We start from the raw sequence: 23,240 nt of genomic DNA, 5'->3' as shown, positions 1-23,240 counted from the left end.
CATATCTATCAAAAATGTCACGGACCTAACAGTACATAATTGACATTTTCTTTTAGATTTGGCTGTCTGACGTCTCAGACCGCCTTCCAGCCGCACTTATTTACCAGCAGCTGGTCCTTTACTAAATTCTTTGCCATGGCGTTTACTAAATAACCCTGCTAGGTCACTCTCCTTTTTACATTTCTCAATTCGCTGGTACTTTGTAGGTCACCAAGTCTTTTAATTCCAGCTTTGTAACCCTTAGGCACACGTACTTCCTCTGCAAAAGCATCATCACCATACAGTTCGGTGCCCATCAGCAGCACTGCTCCATCTTAACAGCCACTGCTCCTTTCTATCGCCGAACTAGAAACACCGTCAACCAATGTGTCGACAATGTTAGCGTATTGCTACAGGATTGATGTCCAGCAATACAATAAATTATTGTTACTTATGCTACTAACCCACCCTTATGCATATCACAATGTATTTCCATATGCATACGAAACATGCTACCTAAAGGCACTTGTCTATTTATGAATTTATGTCTCATGTTATGTTGAATTAAAACCCTATTTCTGTTGATAAATTGAATCAGACTTTTAACGATTGGTGATCCTTTACCATTGCTCTTAGCCAGCTAATATCTAGCTCCACGGCCAGCAGTTGGGTGACCTCCCCATAACGCCCATGACTAGGGTAGCCCTTGACTCTAACCCTTCTTTTGTTACGTCTGTCTAACCCTCTAGAGTCAGGCCCCCTCACACAAAAAGAGGGTTTACCCACATTGTTTCTCATCGAGTTGAAATGATGTCCAGCAATACATCCCTGGGAGGTGTCGGGGGTAGGCTTGCTGGGCCCAGCGCCCACGTTGTCATCGGCATTCCTGCCGCTGTTGTCCCCCTCAGCGTTTCTGCCATCGTTCCCCACGTCCTCTGGGACTAGTCTGAGGAAGAAATATCTGTGCCCTGGAGCACAGTTGAGGCCTTCACTCCGCCCCCTTTTTTGCGTCCTAAGGGGTCAGTCTAGGGCATATGGATGGCATCCTCTTCTCCAGCGTTTTCTCCACCGGCTTGGCCGAGGCCGCCTGCCTCGGGGGAGGGCCTTTCTGGGTGCCGTCGGGGTTCCATGGACCGGGTCAGCCCCTTTCGCCTTAGAGAGGGCGGCCACCACCAGCTCGATCGTCGAGGATGACTTTGCCTGGACCACCTAGGCCTTCAGGGGCAGGTCGGACACCTTTCACTGCGCCTTGGTCTTCTCCGGCTTCTCCCGCAGCTTCCCTGGGTTAGCCGATTTGGAGCGATTACTGGAGATGGAGGCAGACGGCGAAGACGAGCGTACCCTGCCCGTTGCAGGTCCCGCTTGCGCGGCAGCCCCGACGGAAACGGATTTGCGGTGCTTAGCCTTGTCTTGGGCACGCACGGTTGGAGCGCCCTCAAAGGACTTAGAAGCCCACTCCTTGAACAGGCCGGTCCTGGGTGAGGCATGACCCTGCCTGCCGCACAGGGTGGAGGCCTTGGCGCTCAGCCACCCCGCCAACCTACTGTGGCGATCCTGGATGGTGCCCATGAAGAAACCAAGGCAGATTTCACAATCCGCTTGCCTGTGGTCCGGATGGTGACACTAGAGGTACTGGGAGTGTTTGTCCTCCACCAACACATTCCTCAATCCGCAGCTGGAGCAGAGCTTGAAGAGGGAGCCTCCCTCCTTCTCCCTCCAACATGGTCCGGTGTGCGGTGTAGGCCCAATGGTCTTCTGGAATCTTCAATGAAACTCTCGAAGATTCTTGCCCTTGAGGGGCGTTGATAGACGCTGACAAACTGATCCCCGCTTGGCGGGCAAACGGAGCAAAAGAGCACACAGGCTTTAACTGTCAAAAATAGAAACTTTTTAATCAAAAAAGAATGAAATTGTAGAAAAGCTCTTGGAGGACTCCCAACACTTGAACGTGCAGTAAAAATCAGAAGATGGCTGCCTGAGGAGGGTCTTAGGGAGAGGGCGGTCATTCGCTGGGGGCAGTATGAACCAGAGCTCAGTGATTGGTTTAAAGTAGAAAGACAGTTTGTAAGTGAAAGTGAAACAGTTTTTTCCTTTACCAAGGATTGCGGCCTGACGAGAGGGAATATTCATGAGCATGTGAATCCACGCCAGACCCCAACGCTGGAGAAGGAGCCTGTTACTCATCGTGTTGCCAGAAATTGCCCAAAAAATTCAACATGGATAATACTTATGCCAAAGAAATGAATGAATTATTTGAGATATGAACCAATATGTTACTATTAGCCAGATGCTGAAAACTATTAAATGTATCTGCGACATCACTAGTTACAGAAAGACATGCATTTCATCATCTAAGTTCAGTCTAGTGTGTAGAGTGCACTTTTTTCAGATGTACCTCGCTTCTCGCTGCCTCAATTGTAGCTCACTGTTGCCTCTTCTGCATGATGTTTTAACTAGGTCAAAGGCCAGAAACTTGATCTCATCCTTCTTGTCCATTTGATGCTGTTGTTGCCAGTGTTGGGCCAAGGGCATCTTCAGATCCTGGCTCCCAATTACACTTATATGTTCTCTGATTCTAATCCCAAAGTTCTCTTATTGTGCTGCCTATATAGTACCTTTTACATTTACAGTTTATAACATATATTACATATTTGCTTCTGAAATTAAGAATTGTTGAATCATAATCTCTGGCTCATGGCCTGTAATAAGCCTTTTTGGGTTATTCAAGGCATATTTACACATGCTAAAATAGCCATATTTGTAGAAACCTGTGGTACTAGTATATTTAGTGAGTCAAGTGATATTTTCCTTTTCAACTGGTTTCATGTAGCTGGGGCTCAGAGTTACGTAGTGATGGTGCTCTTAACATAAGATAACATAACGGGTATATTTGTAGAGCACACTGTGATAAATCAGCAATAATCCCCCCAAAAACCTGGCCTGAGACCCTTCTCATATGGCCAGGGAAGGGCAGACGCTTCCTGAATCTGTCCCAGGGGGTGCTGACCCATCGGGAGGATCACATGGTGGCTGTGGGAGGAACAGGTCAGGAAGACTGGGAAACCCCCATGTTTAACTTTCCCGCAATCCCACACTTCTAATGGCTTATCGCCAAACAGAGGAAATGAGAAAACCTAATTTTGATGCTAGGAACTAAAATTCTCATAATTCCTTAAGTACTGGGACGAGGAAGAGAGCTCAAGAGCCATGTTGCAGGAGTGGTCAGATTGTTAAGCATAATGACCCACACCTGAGGGAAGCAGAGAGGCTTAAAATGTCCCCTCAGGTGCAGGCCATTAGTTGGAGACGGAGTAGGAGTAGGAGTAGTAGAAGGAAAGCACGTTATTGGCAGTTCTCACAGACGTTTGTGGAAAGTGAGGGCGCCGGAACCACTGTGAAGCAGATTTCAGCTGCAGGTCCTGAGAGGGCCTTTTTGCCTTGAATCTGAAATGCAGAGTGGAAAGCGTGAAGGAAGAATGCTTTTTCCTATGTGAACCTGACTGCAGAGATTGTGCAGCAGGAAGCGTGCTGGAGACTGTGGCTGGAAGTGGATGTGTAGCCGAGGGTCCCAGGAGCAAGACGAGCTCTGTGACTGTGTGGCGGAAACAAAGGCACCTTCACTGATGAAGAGTATATGGTCAAAGAAGCCAGAAGCAGTCAAAGTGCTGCGGAATGCAAAGGGAGTGAAGACGGAAGCCGGTGAGTGTTACCGAGTGTTCTGATCCCTTGCGCAAACAGAGGCAGGCAACTGTAACTAAGGAGAATCACTTGCGTATCACTGAAAGCCTTGTAAACCCAACCGTTAATTGTCAGACAATGCAATGCAACAAGAGTAGCAATCGCGTAGGGACGCAAACCACATTGTAAATTATTAAGTAGCACTCACGTAGAAGTGAAACTGCTGCAATAGTTATCATTGAATTTTCAACTATTGAAAGAGGTTGAAATACTAATCACGTGTGCTTAGAAATGATCATGAAAGTGAAGGCTAACCCGAAAGATCATTTATAAATGAGAAGAACACTAACACTGTACCAAAGTGACTGAACTTTAAATTGTGAGTTACAGGTAACAAGCATAGCCTAGAGTCAAGAACGGTGCAAGCATTATCCTAAGCCAAAAGTGGTGCAATCATTATCGCAAAGCCAAGAGTGGTGCAATCCTTATCCCAAGCCAAGAGTGGTGCAATCACTATCCCAAGCCAAGAGTGGTGCAATCACTATCCCAAGCCAAGAGTGGTGCAAGCATTGCCAAAGCCTAATGCATTGTACAAGCATTGTCCAAAGCCGAAAGAGACTAACAACAAGACATACAAATAAGATGCTCTGGTTGTCAGGAGAAGAAGGGGAGAATGCAAGATTGTAAAAGGGAAAAGCTTGTTGATTACGAGTGTTGCCTACACACTGGTGTAAAAACTCACATTGCCAAATCCAAAAGGAGGAACGGTAGAATCACATCCTTAAAGGTATTTTGGCTGTTGGTGTGGCATAAAGACAAGAGTGGCAAAGGGGCTGTCCTTCAGGAAGATGAATCTTCAGAAGAAGAGTGCCTTGCTTAGTGGAGGGTTGAGGGGCACTAAAGTGAATCCTGCCCTTAGCCATCTGCCTTTGCCTACTGTTTTTATTTTGATATAGAAAAAAACACAGGCAGGGCCTACCAAGTGAGGGTGCCCAGGTGGGGAAGCGTCTTAGGTCTCCTGCTAAATCAAGAGGCAAGATAACATCGGCTCTCCGATCTAAGAGCACAAAAACATGGCCCTACTGGGGCACAAAGGAGGATTACTGGGTATTTTGAAAATTCCTCTGTGAATCCACTGGCCTTGCCCTCATTTTAATTTTCTAACCGCTTAGCACTCTTTCCCCGATGGGCATGCCAGGTGTGATAGATGGGGCCACTGCTGCTGTCATTGACCCTGTGAACAACCTAGATCATAGTCGGCCATCATTCGACAACAATGGATCCCTTCTCTGTATGTGTGAGAACCTAAGGCGGAATTCTATGCCCTAGTAAACCCTGCGCTGATAAATGTTGCCAGTATAGCATTGAGCCTTAACATGGTGGCAGCGGACTCAAGCCAGGAGGCTCCCAATATGGACAGCGATTTTGCAGATATGGTGACTTCCCTGACATCTCCAACATCCCTGAAGAGGCCCGCTAACATCCAAGCAGATGTTTAAACACCTCCCTCAATCCATTTTATTTTGTAAAAAATTGAGGCCTTGTTTCTTCTCTGCACAAAGATGGCAGCGGACCAGCAATCCCTTAAACGTACACTTATAAAGGTGGCAGAAGTGATTATGGCTAACAGTCAACTCAACAGTCAATTCAATAACCCTGGGTCTCGGGCTCCACCCGGTAACGGGGGAAACATGTTCAGCCAAGCAAGATGCCGGTGGAGGTCCCATCCCCTATTTACCCAAGAGTGCAGCCGCCGATCCGATAAGGAAAATCAATCAAATCCTTGTAATTTCAACAATTTACTGCGTGTTGAGGCTGCAACAGAGGAAGATGCGATCAATGCCCTACGAGTGGAGCAGTTGATGTGTGATGGTACCCCCTGTGGGCAACTACTGCGACAGTTCCATTGTCTGGTATCTAACATAAGGATGACCTACGCGGATACCCCTCCCCCCGATGGAGGTGGTATCCCCGGTGGTATTGTCTGGGGTGACGTTAAGACAGACGCTGATGCCTCACCCCCACTGTGGTTCTCCTCCCGAGTTCCCATCAAAGGTCTATTACAATAACACAGGGGGATGGGACAGCGAGGCAGGTGATCCTCCAAGGCCTGCAAATAACTCCAATCCCTCGTGACAACCCAGACCTCACCAGCAACCAGGAGAATCAAAGTACCATCCAGCGAGGAAGTGAGACCAACCCGGACAAGGACGGCGCGATGTTTCTCTCAAAGCCTCAACCATTTCCTACAGAGGACCACTCACTAAACCTACCTGGCATAAACCAGAAATCACAGCCCTATGAGGCATGTTCTATTGGTGCCCACAAAAGCTACAATGAGGCACAAGTAAACTTTCTGTTTTTCAGATCAGGGAGACTGGAGCAACTTGCACCAAGTTAAGTTAGTCCATTCTTGAATCGTTCCTCACTGTTGTCTATATGGGAGGTCTATCCCGCAGCTATTGTCAATCCGCAGCAGCGACATAGCCCGAATTGTACTACCTAAGTGGAACAGCGCCCAGAATTGGGCTTTAATTGAACTAGTTTCACCAGTGGCCGTCTCACCATTATCAACATGTGCAGGAACCCTACTGTCCATGGGCTTCATCCATTCAGTTTGTCAATTGCGCCCCTCAAATCATCACTCCTTGCCACAATAGCATGTCTGCAGCAGCAACGGAGGATGGCCCTTTTTTGCGTCCTAAGGGGTCAGTCTAGGGCATATGCTGAGGGGCCCCGCTTTACCTGCCCCAGCTTTTGTGTTGAGCCGTTACCAGCCTGTGGGAAAGATCAAGGGAGATTTGCCAGCGTGTGTCTGCTGGCTACCACCAGCCCCTGAGCCAACTCAATTCGGAGGAATTTAACTGACATGATCAAGGTGTGTGCTTAGCAGGAGGCAACCAGGGACTCAGGCTGCTCTCCTAAAATACTGCTGGAGTGAATAGGCAATTAGACGATCCTACGTGGACTGGTTTTATTAGTGGCTTTGCAGGAGACGTGCGCCGTGGATCCTGTCATGTAATAGGGTACCAGTCCTTTTGTATCTGGGCCACTAAGGGGCTGAGAGGCAGGCCGAGGGGGAGGGGGGGGGCTGATCTGGATTGATGGAGGTGAAGAGGGTGAAAACCCCTGTACCCTGATGTCCTTACGTTGTATATTAAATATACCCCTGTAGAGACATTTTGCCTAATATTTATAACAGACCCTCTGGCATAACAGGAATGCCCTTTATTGAATCAGTCCAGAAGGTGCTAGCTGTCAACGAAGCCGCGGGGCAAAAACATTATTTTATAATGATAGTGGGTGACTTTAACCTGCAGCTGGAGCCGATTAAGTTGCTTGAAGGATTGTGGGTGGATCAAGACGAAGCCTGTGATATCCCCGACCGGTGGCGCCTAGCCCAATCTTATTGTACCCCTTGGCAGCTAATACTTTGACAATGTTATATAACCTGGACATTAGATCCCACAATGGATGGTTTGTTACAGACCAACCAGCCAATAAAACATTCTTTGGAGTGAACGGCTCTTCATTAATTGACTACATATTAATCTCAGCATCAGCCTGGGCACGGGTAGGCGAGTTCAGAGTTATTGATGAATTGGAAAGTGACCACCGCTCGCTGGCTATGCACTTAAAGCTGGAAAATCAAGACTCTGGAAGGAAAGCTACTATGAAGGGAACCAATTGGGCTAAAGACCTTGTGCGAAGACCGTTGAAATGGGCGGAGATCCTAACCCCTGAATTGAAGCAAAGTATATATGTATCAATTTTAGCTAATTTCAAGGTAATCTGTAACCAGTCTCTCAGTACCGGAAGAATCTCCACTGGCTGCTGATTCACCAGCAAATTTTGTTCAAGGGCGTGTGCCTGGTTTTCAGATGCATCCATGGCCTGGCCCCGACATACTAAATGTCCAAAATTGAATGTCATCAGCCGACTCGATCACTTCAATCAATTGGACAAAATCTGTTGGTTGTCCCCTTCACCAAAATGACAACATGCGGCAACAGAAATGTCTCTTCCTTTGGCCCTCATTCTTGGAACCAAGTAAGGACCTTAGACAGATTGATTCCTTGTCTGCATTTAGAAAGAAATTAGAAACTTATCTTTTCGTTTAATGGACCAAAATAGGTCAAATCCTATGACGGCTCAATGTTGCAAACTTTGATTTATTAACATCTGCGTCTAGATGCAGTTTCTGCGTGGACCCTCATAGGGTATGTGTGTTATAAATCCAAAATCAAATCAAACCTAGAAACGAAGCCCATTGGGGTTTTGGACGAATTTGAATTGTTGAGAACAAATGTGCAACCATATGTTTCAGGGGCCGAGGTGAAACGTAAGAGTACATTTATAAATTGGGGGGGTATGATTTGCTGGCCCCTGTAGAAAGGCAAAGAGAGACATAGAAAAATGCCTCAGAGAACCCTCAGGGATCGACAGATCCCTGCTTCGTTCATTGAGAGCCCACTACAAAAACCTACTTTATGAAAAATCTAAAATGGAAATGGGAAGGATTGCACAACGCCTGGCAGTTGAGAAATAATGTTTTGTTTTGGAAACTGGTCTCTGACAGTGATCTTAAAGGGGACCCTCAAAAGTTGGATAGCATAGGTGGAGACAGATGGAGGGCACTTTTCTGTGCTCTTTATGCAGCAGATCCCCCTTTAACCTGCCCATTGGCCACAGAAGGCGGTACTGGTATTAACCAGTTATGTATTGCGCTGCAGGATGTAAAGGAAGCTTTAGCCTCCTCTAAAAAGGCAAAGGCCGCCTGTACACACCCAATACCATTAGATTTTTAGAAGAACGAGTCTAGTACATGTGCGGTTATATTAATTTAGGGCAGTGATTTAACACAGGCAGGATTCCAGATTCATGGTGTAGCGCAGTCATCATCCCGGAATACAAGAAGGGTGGTAGGGATAGAGCAGCCAATTTTAGATCTATATTCCTCTTGGACGGGGCTGGGAAACTGTTTGGAAAAATAATCTTGAAATATCTCCAGTCATGGGTGGACCATAAATGGATAATAAGTGTCCACCAGGCAGGGTTCCAAAAGGGACGGGGTACCATAGACCAGTGTCTCATGTTATTTTTAATCATCCAAAAATAAACCATGTACTATCCGTGGACCTTAGGACAGCATTTGACTCTGTCTTGCAAACAGCTATGGAAGGTCCTGGGGGAATGGAACGTACCAGAGCATTTGAAAGGGATATCAGCTGTATACTCCAATACTATGTCCTGTGTACGTTATAATCTGGGCCGTGAACAAACTACATATTTTGAGGTGGCTTTGGGAGTCAGCCAGGGCTGTGCCCTGGCCACCCTCTTGTTGAATCTATATATACAGGTAATTGTAGATGAGTTAGTGAGGGGGGCAGTGTTAGGGAGAATTCTCATTCTATGGCTTATTTCCCTTACCTATAGAGTCCCCCAGCAGATTTGCTAGATTTGAAGGGTTTGTTTCTTTCTCCTGCTAAGAGTGAGACTCTTTCTCCCACTCTAAGGCCTTTTTGCTATGTGTGTTCTAGGCTATTTTTTGTGTTTAATGTCTATGGGATTTTCTCAACCCCATAGGAACCAGCTTTATTCGCATGTGTTACACAGCACCCTTAGTGCAGTGACACAGGGGTGTCGTAGCGACCCTCAAACATAGACTCCATACCCTGGGACTGACTACTGTCTCCCAGGGCATGTAAAGTCCCAACTGACTTTTTCCCTTATGTTCATTTTCGAGAGGGTACCGTACAGTCCCTCTCTCAAAGGTTTGTGGCTGGTGGCAGTGGTTTCTACCGTAAATATTCGACCGTGAATATTTCCCTATGGGATTTTCCCATTGTTCGAGGCTACCACTTTTTCTGACAGCCTCTAACATACCGTCGGTGCATTTTAATATTATCTTGACTCCGGTAGGTTTTATTTGCCAGAACTTTAACATAACTTCTTTTTCGTGTCTTTCTCTAAACTACTAACCCAGGTCGGGGATCCTTTGTTCGTCCTTTTGGCGGGCTTCTGCCAAGAAGCCCTCATTTCGGCGCCACTGAGTGTGGGGTGGGTCCATTGTGTGGGAGGGGGAGTAGGACCGCTAGACAGGGTTGCTTCCGCAACCCATGTCGCACTCTATCCTGATAGGCTGGAGCGTCTCCCGCCAAGATGACCACTCCACTGTGTGAGTGACGGCTAGGCTGTATGAATGGGGATCTTTCTGCATAAAAGCAGGGTCTTGAGGACTGAAGAGAAAGCCTTCGCCACTGGAACTAAGAAGCCGAAGAGGAGAGAAGCCAAAGACATCTGCAATGACTGAACAACGGGTGAAGCCCTGCTGCAGCGTCTCACCACTTTTCTCCACACGACAAGTGAAGATCTTCATCTAAAAGAGCCTTCTTCCCTTGAGCTGGTGCGGCCAACCAGTTTGTCAATCGCCTTCCCGGGCCTGCCTTGGTCGAATCACCAGTACCCAGTACTCTGAGACCGGATAGCCAGGCACCAGTCCACCTAAACCGCGATTTAAAGGAGCGTACCTTTTATTCGTCGGGCAGCACCGTGGCTGGTTTCATCCCTGGGTAGTGCAGTAACTCGAACCTTCCTCCATGACGAGAGCCTCTCTTCCTCTGCTGGATCACCCGAACTGCAGGAACTACCAGGAACAACCGGCACCGCAGGAGCCACTTCTTAATTTAAAAAGGTACATTGTTCCATCAGGCGCCCTTTCTTTGCGGTAGCACTAAAGGTGTATTAAATCCTTTACCTACCTATTGGGTTGGCCGCCCCTCTCTTTTAACATTGTCTTTTCAACTTCGGCATCCACCTTTTCAAAATTCGTTAACCAAAGACTTGACTGCAGCTACAAGAACATTTTGCTCCTGGGCCCTTGCCCTGTACCACTGACTCTGGCACAGGCCTACTGACTCTGGCTACATTTGTTAGATCTGCCTTTTCTAGATTGATTCTCATCTAGAACTGTGTGGTGCACCTATTTCTTACAACTGCCCTTTCCTTCCCTTTTTTAAACCTTGTGAAATGCCATTTTGCTCAGTTTTCATTTAAGTATTGCCTTTACTGATGCACTGTCTTGCTTAAACTGGTTCACAAACTTATGGGAAGTGTTGCTAGGGTGTGTAAGAAGGTATTTCTGAATAACTTATGTTTTCCCTCCCTTGTGAGAAATCGCTAGAGCATCCCTTGTGTGTGGTTTTCACTGTGCCGTTTTGCTCAGTTTTTACTCTGGTTCACTTGGTCTACAATTTAACTTGGGATTGTGTATATTTCTCCTTTGAGTTAATTTAACTTGCTTGATGACTGTGATACATGTGTTTTATTAGAAGTGTATAAAATAAATATATAACTACTTTTTAACACAAAGCTTTGGTCAGTGTTTCCTTGTGCCATAGTACTGTACCCGGAATACTGCTCATCTCCCTCTTGCGATAAGTCTGACTGCTCAGCCACAGCTACCAACTAAATCTTTGTGGTACAGACTGATACCAAAGGGGATTTATTACTCTCACCTGTAGTCTTAATCATCTGCAGTGTTCCCTAAGGGAACTGCACAGGATTCTGCCTAACTGGCAGGACTGCCAGAAGCTGGCTACAACCAGGTTCCTGGCATTATTCTACGTGGGTGACGCTGTGCTAATAGCCAAGTCACTGCAGGCCCTAAAGGAATCACTAGCAATCTTCATAAGGAAATCTAGGGAGCTGGGTCTTGGCATTAATGCGGCCATGAAGTTGATGGTTATCAAACCAAAAGGCAGGAAGAGGTTGCCCCTCCAAATTACGAGTGACAACAAGGCAATAGAACACGTCAAACGTTTCGATTATTTGGGTGTGAGAATTCAGGCTAGTCCCAGATGGGCCCACCAGGCTGCCAGGGAGGCAGCCATGCTTAGCAAACGTAGTGGAGCAATCTTGGCTTTCTTTAGTCATCATGTGAGTGGTGCAATTTCACCTGCATTAGAGCTATATCAGAGGCAGGCTGTCTCAGCTGCCCTCTACGGCTCAGAGCTATGGGGGTATGAGAATGTAGAGACCCCTCTAATAAGAGAAAATACCTTTTTTTATTATTGCAATTGCCACCAAGTGCTCCGACCGCTCTGGTGCATTTGGAATGTGGCACACTCCCTCTGAGTCTATCCATCATCTATCGGCCTGTGTCCCTTTGGGTCAGATTGTGGACAAGACCAGCTCTTGAACAGTGTAGGCAGGCACTGGTACGTATTATGTCCCTGGAAGGTTTAAGTACATTGAAATGGCTTAACCACATAAAACATGAATTGTAGTGCCTGAAAATGGTTGAGCTTTGGAATGAGACAGGCCGGTTCAGTAATTTGAGCTGGAATCAAATTAAGCCCATAATAAAACAGAGCTAGGGAAACGCTCATTTTTGAGGCTCCAAAGTTAAGGTTGGGAACTGCCTATTTAGCTCAGAGACACATATATGGTTTTAAATCCTATCTGGATCAGATCAGGCATGTCGTTGCAAGATCGCTATATCTGAGGGTAAGATTAGGTATATTGCCCATCAGTGCTTTTTCCGCCAAATAGAATGGCCTTGGCTCTGCCAGATGCCCCCATTTGGTGCCCCCGAAGAGTCAATTTCACAATTCATGTAATTTTGTAAAACATTTCAGCGGCTAAGGTCTGTATACCTGAGGCCCATCCTGTTGGAGGCAGGGATCAAGTCATGGCCCAGCGCCGTAGAATTTCTGGTCCAATCAATTAGCCCCCCCCCCCCGACCCCCCAACCATGGGTGCTGTGGCCTGTTTGTTGCATAGAGAATGGATCTTGAGGAGAATAAGGGTAGCACTTCAACTGGGCGACAGGCTGCGAGTATAGCTCTCCTGCTGCTCCAGTAATTCCTTTGGGCAGTTATGTATTAGTTTTGTTTTTATATCTTTTACCCGTGTTTTTTGACTGTGTGTATTTGTGTTAAGTGATAGTGTGGTTTTTATGCATTTTATCTAATGTAACCTGATGGCAATGTCGAATAAAGGTTTAGAAAAAAAAAATCTTGTTTCTGAAAAGTTGTTAAAAGTTGCAAAATTTCAAACTGCTGAAGCTGTGGTAAAACCTTTAGTTGTCAGTAGATTTAAAACTTCAGAAGCACTGCTGGTTCAACACTGATTTAACAGAACTTTCTTTTGACAAAGTGAATGAGCCAAGAACTGTGTTGGAACTTTGTTGCAAACCTGGATTTCCTGGTTTCTTTTTGTTGAACATTGGAAATGAATCTTACCTAAAACCTGTGGAAGGCGAGTTCTATCTATCTATCTTCATTTTTTTTTTATAAAGTGCCAGCACGCCCACAGGCTTCAGGGTGCTCACAAGACAACCAAGACATACAACAAGACAAAAAAAGGGACTGTGCTATGAGCTAGAGCTCAATTTCTATTCTTTATCGAACAGAAATGTGTTTTTTATCCTTTCTTGAATTGAGCAATTGATGGAATTGATCCAAGTGACAGCGGTAGGTCATTCCAAATGGTTGGAGCCCATGAATCAAAGCGGATTCCCCCAAAACTTTTCAGAGAGTAGCGGGGTTGAGACAATAACTCATCCTGGCGCTTTCTGGACTGGAAGGGGGCATACTGTCACCCGCCAGCGTTTCGACTGGCGGTTTCTTCCGCGCTGGGTTTTGGGACGTAGGTACGGGAGGTACTAGTCCCTCCTTTGTGTCCGTTATTTTTTCCTCCTTGTAGCGCGGGGCCGCTGGGAGTATATCTTTTCTCCCGGCCCAGCGGTCCCTGCGTTGCAACTATCCTTTGGAAGCTCTCGCTCTTCCGGGTTTCTTCGCTCCTGCCTCGCTCTGTCCAGGCTCCAGTCACTCACGCCCTCCAGCGAGTGTCCTTCTTACTTTCTCTCCCCTCCAGTTTTCTCTGCTGCCGCCGCGCCTCGGCGGTTTCTGTTTCTCTTCTCTTGCGGCCCCGTCTCCGCGGATAGGCGCCGCCCCTTTCTCTGCGCTTTTCTTTTCTCTCTCCGCTACTTGCCTGGCCCCTTTCTCCTTTGCTTACCTCTCCTCCGGTCCTTGTCCCGCTTGCGGCCTTGGCTGGTGGGTGTTCCGGCTCCCACGACAGGACTCCCCTGTTCCGCTGCAGTGTTGCCTTCAGTTTCGCATACGGATCCAGTCTACTATCTACCTCTTACCCATCTGAAAGTCTACTTTCTGCTGGAACTACGCCTTCCGGGCTACAGACCAGAGGAGTCCAAGGGTTTTTCCCCATTCAGGGTTTTTCCCCTATTTCGGCTTGGTTCCGGAAGGGAGGTCCTCGGACAGCTGTTCTCTTCAGCAGTCACGGTGGCCTCCCTCCGTGACAAGCAAGCTCTTCGGAAAAAGGAGAAGGATTATCTACTCCGACGGCATCTGCAGGACCCTAACAGCGATTCCGGCGGTTCAGGAGATGAGAGTTCGACAGAAGGGGGAGAAAAGGGAGACCAGGCATTTAAACTGTCACACTAAGATACAAGGGGGCATTACCAGCTAGGCATTTGTATAGCAGACTGGAAGCTTTAAAGTGAATTCTCTGTTGAATGGGGAGCCAATGCAGCTTCCGGCGAGCTACTGAAATATGTACCTTTCTGTCCATGGCATATACTGCACGGAATGCCCCATTCTAAATCACTTGTAACTTTCTGATATTGGTCTTGGAGGTTCCAACCAACAGACGTTACAATAGTCTAGTTTTGTGTTAATTATTGCTGCCGCAATTAACGCTCTGCTCTCTTGTGAGATAAGGTCGAATCTGCTAAATTAAGTGTGTTACGCAGGCACAGGAAGAGCTTAAATATGCAATGTGTTTTTTTAAGGTTAAATGGGGGTCAAAATAAACCTGTACGGTTTTTACATGTTCCAAGGGCTGAATCATGTGTCCTTCTATAGCAAACGCATCGTATTGTGGGCCAGGTTTTTTCAGTCTAGTGTAGGTGCCCAGTATCAGAATCTCTGTTTTTTTTATCGTTTAGGGAAAGTGAGTTGTGGCCCCAAAAACTTAATTTACCCTTGTTAGGTCTTCTGAGTATATTCTTGCTAGGTCTTCGGAGTGTATTCTTGCTAGGTCTTCCGAGTGTATTCCTGACCGTTCTAGGACGATCTGTTCAACCAGGTTATAAAGAAAGACTGTGAATATTGCCATATATTTTCTTGTGTATTTTATGTATCAGTGTGAGGGCCAGATATCCTTTGTTACAGTGTTTCCTTTAGTTTATGACAGGCAGGGAAATCCGTGCCAGGGTAGGGTTAGTGAGACGTTTATTGAAATGTATACTTTGATAAAATGGCATATTATGAGAAATCATCCAAAATGTGTCTGCCTCACATTTCTGACACGTCGCAGCAAGTCGACCCCCCCCCACCCCCCCCTCAGAGGAGCATCTTGGTGCTATTGACAGATAAAATAGATTGTTATTGTTATCCAACTTAATGTTACTCATTTTATTGACCTTGGAAGGATGAAGGGCTGAGTGGCCCTGTAAGGACTTGAACCTGTGACCATGAGGTCAAACCCAGGCCTCTGTAGTGGATGTATTAGTCCACTGATCCACAGAACTGGTAAGATTTGTAAATCTTGTTTTGTTATCTACATAATTAAGTTCTTTATCTAGTTGAAGCAAATATCAGTGCTTCCGTAGCATCTTACATAGTACTGAATTTTCACCATTGTATTGAGTTATGAATTTAATTTTCTACACATTAGTGATAATGTCTCTTTTTTATTGTAAAACTGTATATAGATTACAAATAAACTTTTAGCCTAATGTCTCTTTTTTGTTTAAGTACCAAAAATTCACCTCTTGGTTTCTGGAGTGATTCTTTACATCCCCTGACAATGAATCCCTTCTCTATTAGTTGGAATTTTTGATGCTGATCTTGTTCAGTGCTGTAATTTCTTTGAGCTCTAATAAACTCCCCTGTAGGGATGTTGGGTACGTTTGACTTGCGATGGCAACTGGTAGCATGTAATACTGAGTTTACTTCAGTGCTTTTGCAAAAGGTGTTGTTGTTAATCTAATTCTCTCTAATGAATATCGTCAAATCTATTTTAAATTTTTTATGGATAGCTATGGTGTTCTGTTAAATGAATACCAAAATTATTACTGTTGATGTGTTGGGTGAATTCTACCAGTTCTTGCTCTGTGCCATCCGAGATCATTAGAATATTGTCCACGTACCTATTCCATGGTACTACTTTGTCCGTATATTTGTCTGCAGAAAGAACATGTGTGATTTTGAAATACCCCATTAATAGGTTTGCAAGGGAGGGGGCAAAGCATGCCACCATAGCTACTACTTATATCTGCTGATAAAGGTCATTGTCAAATATAAAAACATCGGGAGTAAAGGTTAACATCTCTTTAATCATTATAAATGGTGTATACGTGGCTGATAAGTCTGACATCAAGTGTCACTAGAATGTAAGAAGTGTTCCAGGTTACTGTGGTGAGTTTTTGTGAAATGTGCGTAGTGTCTCTAACATAGGAGTTACATTTGAGAACTTCTGGTTAAAAATACTCTAAATATTCTCCACAATCCTGCCGATGCCACCGACAATAGGACGTACAGGAGGTAGATCATTGTAAGCTTTATGTACTTTCGGTAGAAAGTATATAGTAGGTATGAGAGGACAGTTGTTGGTTAAAAACATCCTTTCATTGTATGTTCACATTCCCTTGATATGCCATTTGATAAGTTCATTGGCTTCTGTAATGATCACCCATACTTGGTTGCTTGCTAATATAAGGTACACAATATTTTACTTACCTGGGAGAGTGCAACAGAAAGGCTCCTCAATGGACAGGCCGGCAAGGCCCTCACACAAACTGGACTGTGACTGCCAAAACCCACCAAGGCGGGCTGTGATTGGCAGACCAGCGCACGAGAAAGGGGTGGGCTTATGCCCTTTTTTGAATTCTCGGTTTGTGATTGGCGGGGAGAGTGGGGGAAGATTGGCCCACGGAACCAGCAGGCAAGTAGGACCAATGGGGAGAAAGAGGGAAGTATAGAGGCAGAGCTAGACAGGAAGTTGTGGGTTGTACGATTGAGGGCAGAGGTAGACTAAGCAGCCAGGCGGATGAAGACCAGTTGTCTACAGGCGGTATGCAAGGAGAGGCATTAGTTGGTGAGAGGAAGTGGTACTCAAAAGTGAATGTGTGTGTGTGTGCGTGGAGAGTTAGGAAAGAGTAGGGAGTGAATAAAAGATGTTTGAGGAAGTGAAAGGGGTGACTGGGAAAGAAAGGTGGGAGGAGAGTAGTAGTGCAGAGAAGGATAGTTAGTAATATGGAAAGGGGAGATTAGTAGTGTGTATAGGGGGAGAGGTAGCATGGAGAGAAATGGTAGGAGGGAGTACGATTGGAGGGTGGAAGTAGGCCTTAGTGGGAGGAACACTGGGGAAGCAGTAGAGAGAGAGAAGAAAGCAGACATCGGAGGGTGAGGGAAGATTGTGGTATCATTAGGTGGAGAGAGAGAAGGAAGAGAAGATAGTGAGTAATAGGTAGAAGCAGGGAGAGTAGCAAAGGGGCATAGAAGGAACCGAGTGGGAGAACCCCAGGGTATCTGAAAGACAAAATAATCCAAGGGGAAAACTCATTGGTTAGGAAGCAGCAGATTGTTCTGTAAGGATGTTCAGATAGAAAAGGCTTTAGCCTTTACCCCATTATCATCAGTCCAATAGCTCTTTAGAAAGTAGGGGTTACCGATCTCTAGTACACTGGCTGGGGTCAAAGGGCACCTGGTTTAGGGTACATTTGTTCCTTTCTTGGTTAAAGAGAGAGGGAGGGCCATTAAGCCCTGCTAAACAAATGATAACCCTTGGATTGTCTCTGTTTGTTGGTATATTATTAAGGCAGTCTATGACAAAAGTAACTCAAACATTTAAAATAAGAGCACTCTAGTGATGTTAACTCAGTAAATGTATCTCTTGATGTGCTACTTTTACCTTTCACCGATAATTAAGTTTATTAATTTAACTAGCCCAGTATAGGTAGTGTTGTTGCTACTTCAATTGGGAAAGCTAGAAAGTGCCAGAAAAAAACTCCCATTGTGAGTCGCAAAAGGCTTTATGGAGCCATGGTAACTTTCAGCTGCTTAGCTATAGCTAGATGGATCAATATGAATTCTTCCTTCAGTTCAATCACAGAATATAACTAAGGTGGGATCGAACAGTCTAGCGTGCCTCTCACTGATGGGCAGCAACATGATCCCCATTATAAACATTTTGTCCTGGTCTGGAAAGTCTGTATAAAATATGTACCCTGAAATCTTTGCAAATATGCAAGGGAATCCCAAGAAGCTGTGGGTGTATGCAAAGTATAGCTAGGTCACCCTGATTTTACAAACATGGCATTTGTAAATTCCTTACATTTTGAAATCGCAGTGAATGGCATTATAGCACGAACTATGAACATTAAAATAGAAGGAAAATCATGACTGCAAATAAAATAAACATTTAACAAATGGTACAATAATATAGAAATTATTCAGGTTGTAGAACAAGGTTCATTACACTGTTAGGCATGGGAAAGCATACCAAATGTGAATGTACTAAACATCACTCCCAAAATGTGTTTGATTTCATTTGAATTTTTGTCCAGGACTGGACCTACCCAGAGTGTCTCCGAGTGCCTTACAGGGTTCAAAAGTTCAAAAATAACCCATTTGGGAGGAAGGATAGCTCAGGGGCAGCGTGTTTGTTTTGGAAGCAAGACAACGCAGGGCAACAGGTTTGAATCCTGATCCGTGCTTAGTAACCGCTCGTTGGTATTAAGCACGTGATAAAAACAATTATAATGGTCAGAATAGACGACTTAAACGGGTACAAATCCTGGTTACATGATTCTCTGAAATGTGGCAAAGAGATGTGTAGGGAGGACAATGTAGGATATACAGAAGATTGAACATGCAAGGGTTTATTCACACTTTGCTATTGATATACAGGTCAATGAACGGGGGATGAAAAATGAACCCATGCTCAACTCTTGCTATTGGTGTGCTATCGGCTTAATTCACCAAGTGTCATTGCAGGTTTTCCCGGGGATCCCAAACAGTTTCCTCTGATTATGTTTCTCACAAGTGAAAAGTCTTTCTTCCAGTTTCACAGTCTCTTTCAGAAACTGTTGGTACAGCCAAAACCTCTGCGTCAGAATGAGGGTGGTGGAAACATGTTTGCTGTTCTCTGCGGTCTTCTCACTTTCTCACCTGTGAGATCCCCTTTCCCTCAGGTCTTGCGGTTTCCTATCCACCATCCTGACTACCACTCTTCTGCTTCTCTATAAGAATCCCATTCCTCATCCAAACTCCTCAAACAGTGTTGGGCCAACACAGCCTCCTCCTACCTTCCTTTTCTTATTAGCTAAGGGGTAGCCCTCATTCTTTCCCTCATAAGTTGCTATTTCTACATCTTCTCTTACAACCACTCCTCATTAATGCTACCTAATCATCCTTGGATGAGAGCTCCTCTTAATCAGACATTACCGCCTCCTCTGACATTACCAATTCCTCCTCGGACACAATGCCCTTCTCTGATGTAATAAATAGCAATTCTACATTTGAAATCTATGGTTTCCTCCTTTGAAATGTACACTATTCTATATTTTCACAGATAACCTATAAAAATGGTTATCAAAGTCTTCCGGCTGGGAGGAGTAGACTTGAAATGAACACTGTAAATCTAAAAGAGCTTTCATCATGGGAAGCATTTTAGAATCTTTAGTTACAAGGTGTGTTTTTAGGAATGCTTTAACAATGATTTTATATTCACAAACAAGGGAGAAAAGTGCTAAATTTTGCAACTAATCATCTGAATCGCTTGCCATCATATTCTGGCATCATCAGCAGAAACTACAGAAAACAACTTGTGAAATGATGGCAAACTCAATCTTGTTGATTTTCACAAAACCAAGAGTTCCAATACACTTACCATTAGACGGATTATGAATTCGCAATTTTCTTAGGATTTCTTGTATATAATCTTGAGTTATCCAAAGAAAAATGAAAGCATTACTCCTCATTGACAGTTCACTAATATTCATCCACAGGCCACATTTCTTTATATGCCGGCAATCCATATATAATGTTGCTGCGCCATGTAGATTTTCTGTAAAGAACATGTTAAAGATCAGAATGCTGCAATATTCATTCAAATGTACGCACCGAAATCTCAAGAGTGCAAAGCATAACATTTTCATAACTGATCATGTCACTTAAAGTAACTGAAAGCAAAATACTTCAGTAATTTAACTGTAAAAATGGGCTCTTGTACACTGAGGAACTTACTTGTGTGCTAGTTTGCAACAACTCTTAATATAAATGGCAATCCACCCGGGGATGGTCTGTTAGATATGGTCCTTCCCTTTCCGTTTCTGGCCTCATTTTACTGACACTCGAGAAATGTGGCAGAAAGATCCCAACCACATCCGCAGTTAGGTCATCTCATCCGTATCCTCCAGATTTTCTGCATGGAGCATTGTCTGACATAAGAATCTGGGCAGACCCTGGGCCTGCTATTGCTACATTTAGATAATCCAAGTGGATATCTGCTGGATACTTTAGTAATGGAAGATGCTACAAAAAACATGGTGGTCGCCATTAGCTTTAATTACGATTGACTGTGCCAGAAGAACTGCCAGTGCAGTCCATCAGTATCAAGCCTTTCTAGTGGACTCCTGCTGACAGATTCCTCATCTATGATATTGTCATGCATCATGTCCCTACTCCTGCTAGTGTCCCTACAGCACGTACACCCATCTTCTCCTCCGGCTCACATATAGGACAGCGACAGCCTGGAGTCCGCTTCCCTCGTGCGCGGACTTGAGCCAATCACCACATGAGGAAATATCATTTGGGACGACTGCATCCATTCCTGTACTGGCAGCTTCCTTGGCTCATTGGGTCAGGCAGAGTCAGGCGTCCTGATACCCGGCAGTCACGTTCGCTTCCAGGCCACGTGACAAGAAAGGCCCGCTCACGTGATTCATCCACGGGTCACGTGACACGGAAGCGCCGCTCACGTGACAAGGCTTCCATACCAACGGGATGAAAGCCGGGTCTCCGTGCTCACACAGTGCTTCACAGCTGTGCCGTACCGGCACTGTTTGGCGTTCTTCACAACCTTGATTCCTGGCATATTCTGATCACGGACTACGAATTACGAACTTCCTTTTGTCTTTCCCTTCTGTTTTGGCGCCTCTCGAATGGATCTCTTGTTGCTCTGACCCTCAGACTGTTCAATTGGACTCCCTCTGCTTCAGCCCTTCGATTTGTTGTTTTCCTCAAACTTACCTGGACTCACGAGTCAGCTTGGATTTCTCGTGGCGTTCCTCTTGCTAGAACGCTTCTTGTTTCTTCCTCCATTGAAGCATCGAGTGACATTTCATCTACAGGTATTTCCAGTGAGTGGTACATAGAGCACAAAGCGGTCACCTACCTGTTGCTGTCCTTCTGCGGTCACTCATACCATTCACTGAGGGTGCTTACCCCAACGTCGTCTCTTTACCAGGATCCAGCTTTTCATCAGTGATTTACTACCTTCTCCTAAAGACGCATGGACTGTTACTATTTACCGGGCCCAGCCCCGCCCCTTCTCAAAGCAACCCACAAAGCTTGCGTCCTACGTGCATCGCGCGTGCGCGCATTGAGCAAGTGGACTGTATAAGTGGCTGCTGTCTTCCTGTCTAGCGGACTAGCGCAGAGCGGGGGGCCTCTAATGTCTGAGTATTAAGGTTTGTACGGCGGCTATGGCAATTTACAACCTAAAATCTAAACAAAATTCAAAACAAGAATCAAAACAAGATAAGTGGGCACCTCAAGGTAATTAAACTTAAGACACGGTAGGAATAGGCAAAATAGACTTAAATCAGTCAAAAATATTTTACAGGAGCTGGCTGTGAAGAGTCTGGAGACACCCTGACTCCAAAATAATGTAAAGCAAAAGACTAGGTTTGGCCAACTTAGTCACGCAGCCGCTCTCCGTTTCACCCAACATGGGTAATGCGATTTAGGAATAAAATTCTTCCAATGTGCAGCTATGCTCAAGGGAGCAACTTATGTCAAACTTCACAATAATACTCAAAGAAGATCCCAGTTTTGATAGGTTGAATAATAATTTATCAACAAAAAAAGTATTGTAAACCAGACACTAATAAAATCTTAGTGCGGATGCAGCTAACACATCTCATGGTAAGTGTCGACTTAATGTGCCAATGCATTTCGGAGTTATGAACTCCTTCGTCAGGGCAAGTCTATGATTGTAAAATAACATCACAGAATCATAGAATGCAAAACATAAGGAAAATTACAAAACAATCAAAAACAAACAATCATAAAATAACATACCAAAGCGTGGGGATGTTCAAATGGCATTGAAGTGCATAATGGAAAGAAAACAAAAGAAAAGGGGCAGTGAATTAAACAGAAATGAATGAGGAAAATGAGGACAAAATGTACCTCTCAAGTGATGTGTAGCCAGAAGGTAAAGGGAGCTATTTCAATAGCTGGCGTGTGAGCTTCAGGAGCACACGCGATCCGGTAAAGGACAGTAATCCAGTGGCAATCTGGGGATGTAAGCAATAAGTGAGCAACTTGGCTTGGGAAACAAACTGCGGTATTAAGGGAGCAGTTAACTGGCAGACCTGTATGTGCAGCGCGGCAGCTAGGAAAGCCGTCGGAGCGCCGCTTCGCATCACCGTGTAGTGGCGTTGCTAAGGAAACGGTTATAAATATAACCACGTGACCGCATCACGTCTTCGGAAAGGCGCGATGCGGGTTAGAATGAAACCTCTCTGCATATGGGGTATTAAAGCCCATAATGGGCAAACAAAGTATTTATATGACCTAATTGGGGCCATTCACGATTAATGGAGATAATTACTAATAAAACAAAAAATGAGTAAAAAGCATAGACATAGAGGAAATACTTTAAGGGTCAACTGGAAGAGACATCAATACAAACAAAAAAAAAAATGTAAAAAAAAGAATACATGTGTATGCAAAGCAGACAGAATACTGAGTCTGCAAATTGGAAGTCAATGAAAGGTAGGGAGTATGCAACCATGTCGCGGGTGGTGGCACTAAAAAGGGCCACTTTGGGTCCCAGACAGCGAGTCCGGGAGTTGCGACAAAGTTGCAAACAATGATGAAACAACTTGAGTGACAAACGGCTTCAATATGTTACACGCAAAACATGGTACATCAGAACCTCAATACAGCAATATTTGGAGAACGCATCACTTTCGAAGGTCAGCAGTGCTTCAATGTGGGAAGCCTTGAAGATTTGTGTAAACAATACAGAAGATAACAATATAATGCCTAGTGTACATCAGATATTAGATATAGCAGTGATAGTTGATTTCTTCATTGAGCACATTGGGGAAAAGGCTCCCCAGTTTGTCTATCCAAAATGTTTCTCTCCTGTTGAGCCGCAGGCCCAAATCTTTGTGTGGATTTACTTTGTTCAATACTTCTAGAATCAGGAATCTGATTTGGGTCAATCTATAACCTAAAATCTAACATGCCAAAGGTAAAAATATTGTGATGGAAGGAAACTCAGACTCGTCCCTTACATCCAAAACAACATCAGTATTCAAT

The 23,240-nt window shown here is 44.9% G+C and overlaps 1 protein-coding gene across 9 annotated transcripts in view; it reads right to left on the bottom strand.

Moving 5' to 3' along the window:
• SENP7 (SUMO specific peptidase 7) overlaps positions 1-23,240 on the bottom strand; it is a 1,759,378-nt gene that overhangs the window by 813,402 nt on the left and 922,736 nt on the right. For all 9 annotated transcript variants that reach the window (XM_069637251.1, XM_069637256.1, XM_069637257.1 and 6 more), the window contains one exon: positions 19,576-19,752. In XM_069637251.1, the coding sequence (XP_069493352.1) occupies positions 19,576-19,752 (177 nt within the window). The remainder of the gene's footprint in view (positions 1-19,575; positions 19,753-23,240) is intronic.

Source organism: Ambystoma mexicanum, chromosome 7p (assembly GCF_040938575.1).
Source record: "Ambystoma mexicanum isolate Mex_15411 chromosome 7p, UKY_AmexF1_1, whole genome shotgun sequence".
NCBI classification, from domain to species: Eukaryota; Metazoa; Chordata; class Amphibia; order Caudata; family Ambystomatidae; genus Ambystoma; species Ambystoma mexicanum.
The sequence above is the reverse complement of the archived record's forward strand: the minus strand, read 5'-3'. Positions and strand labels throughout refer to the sequence as shown.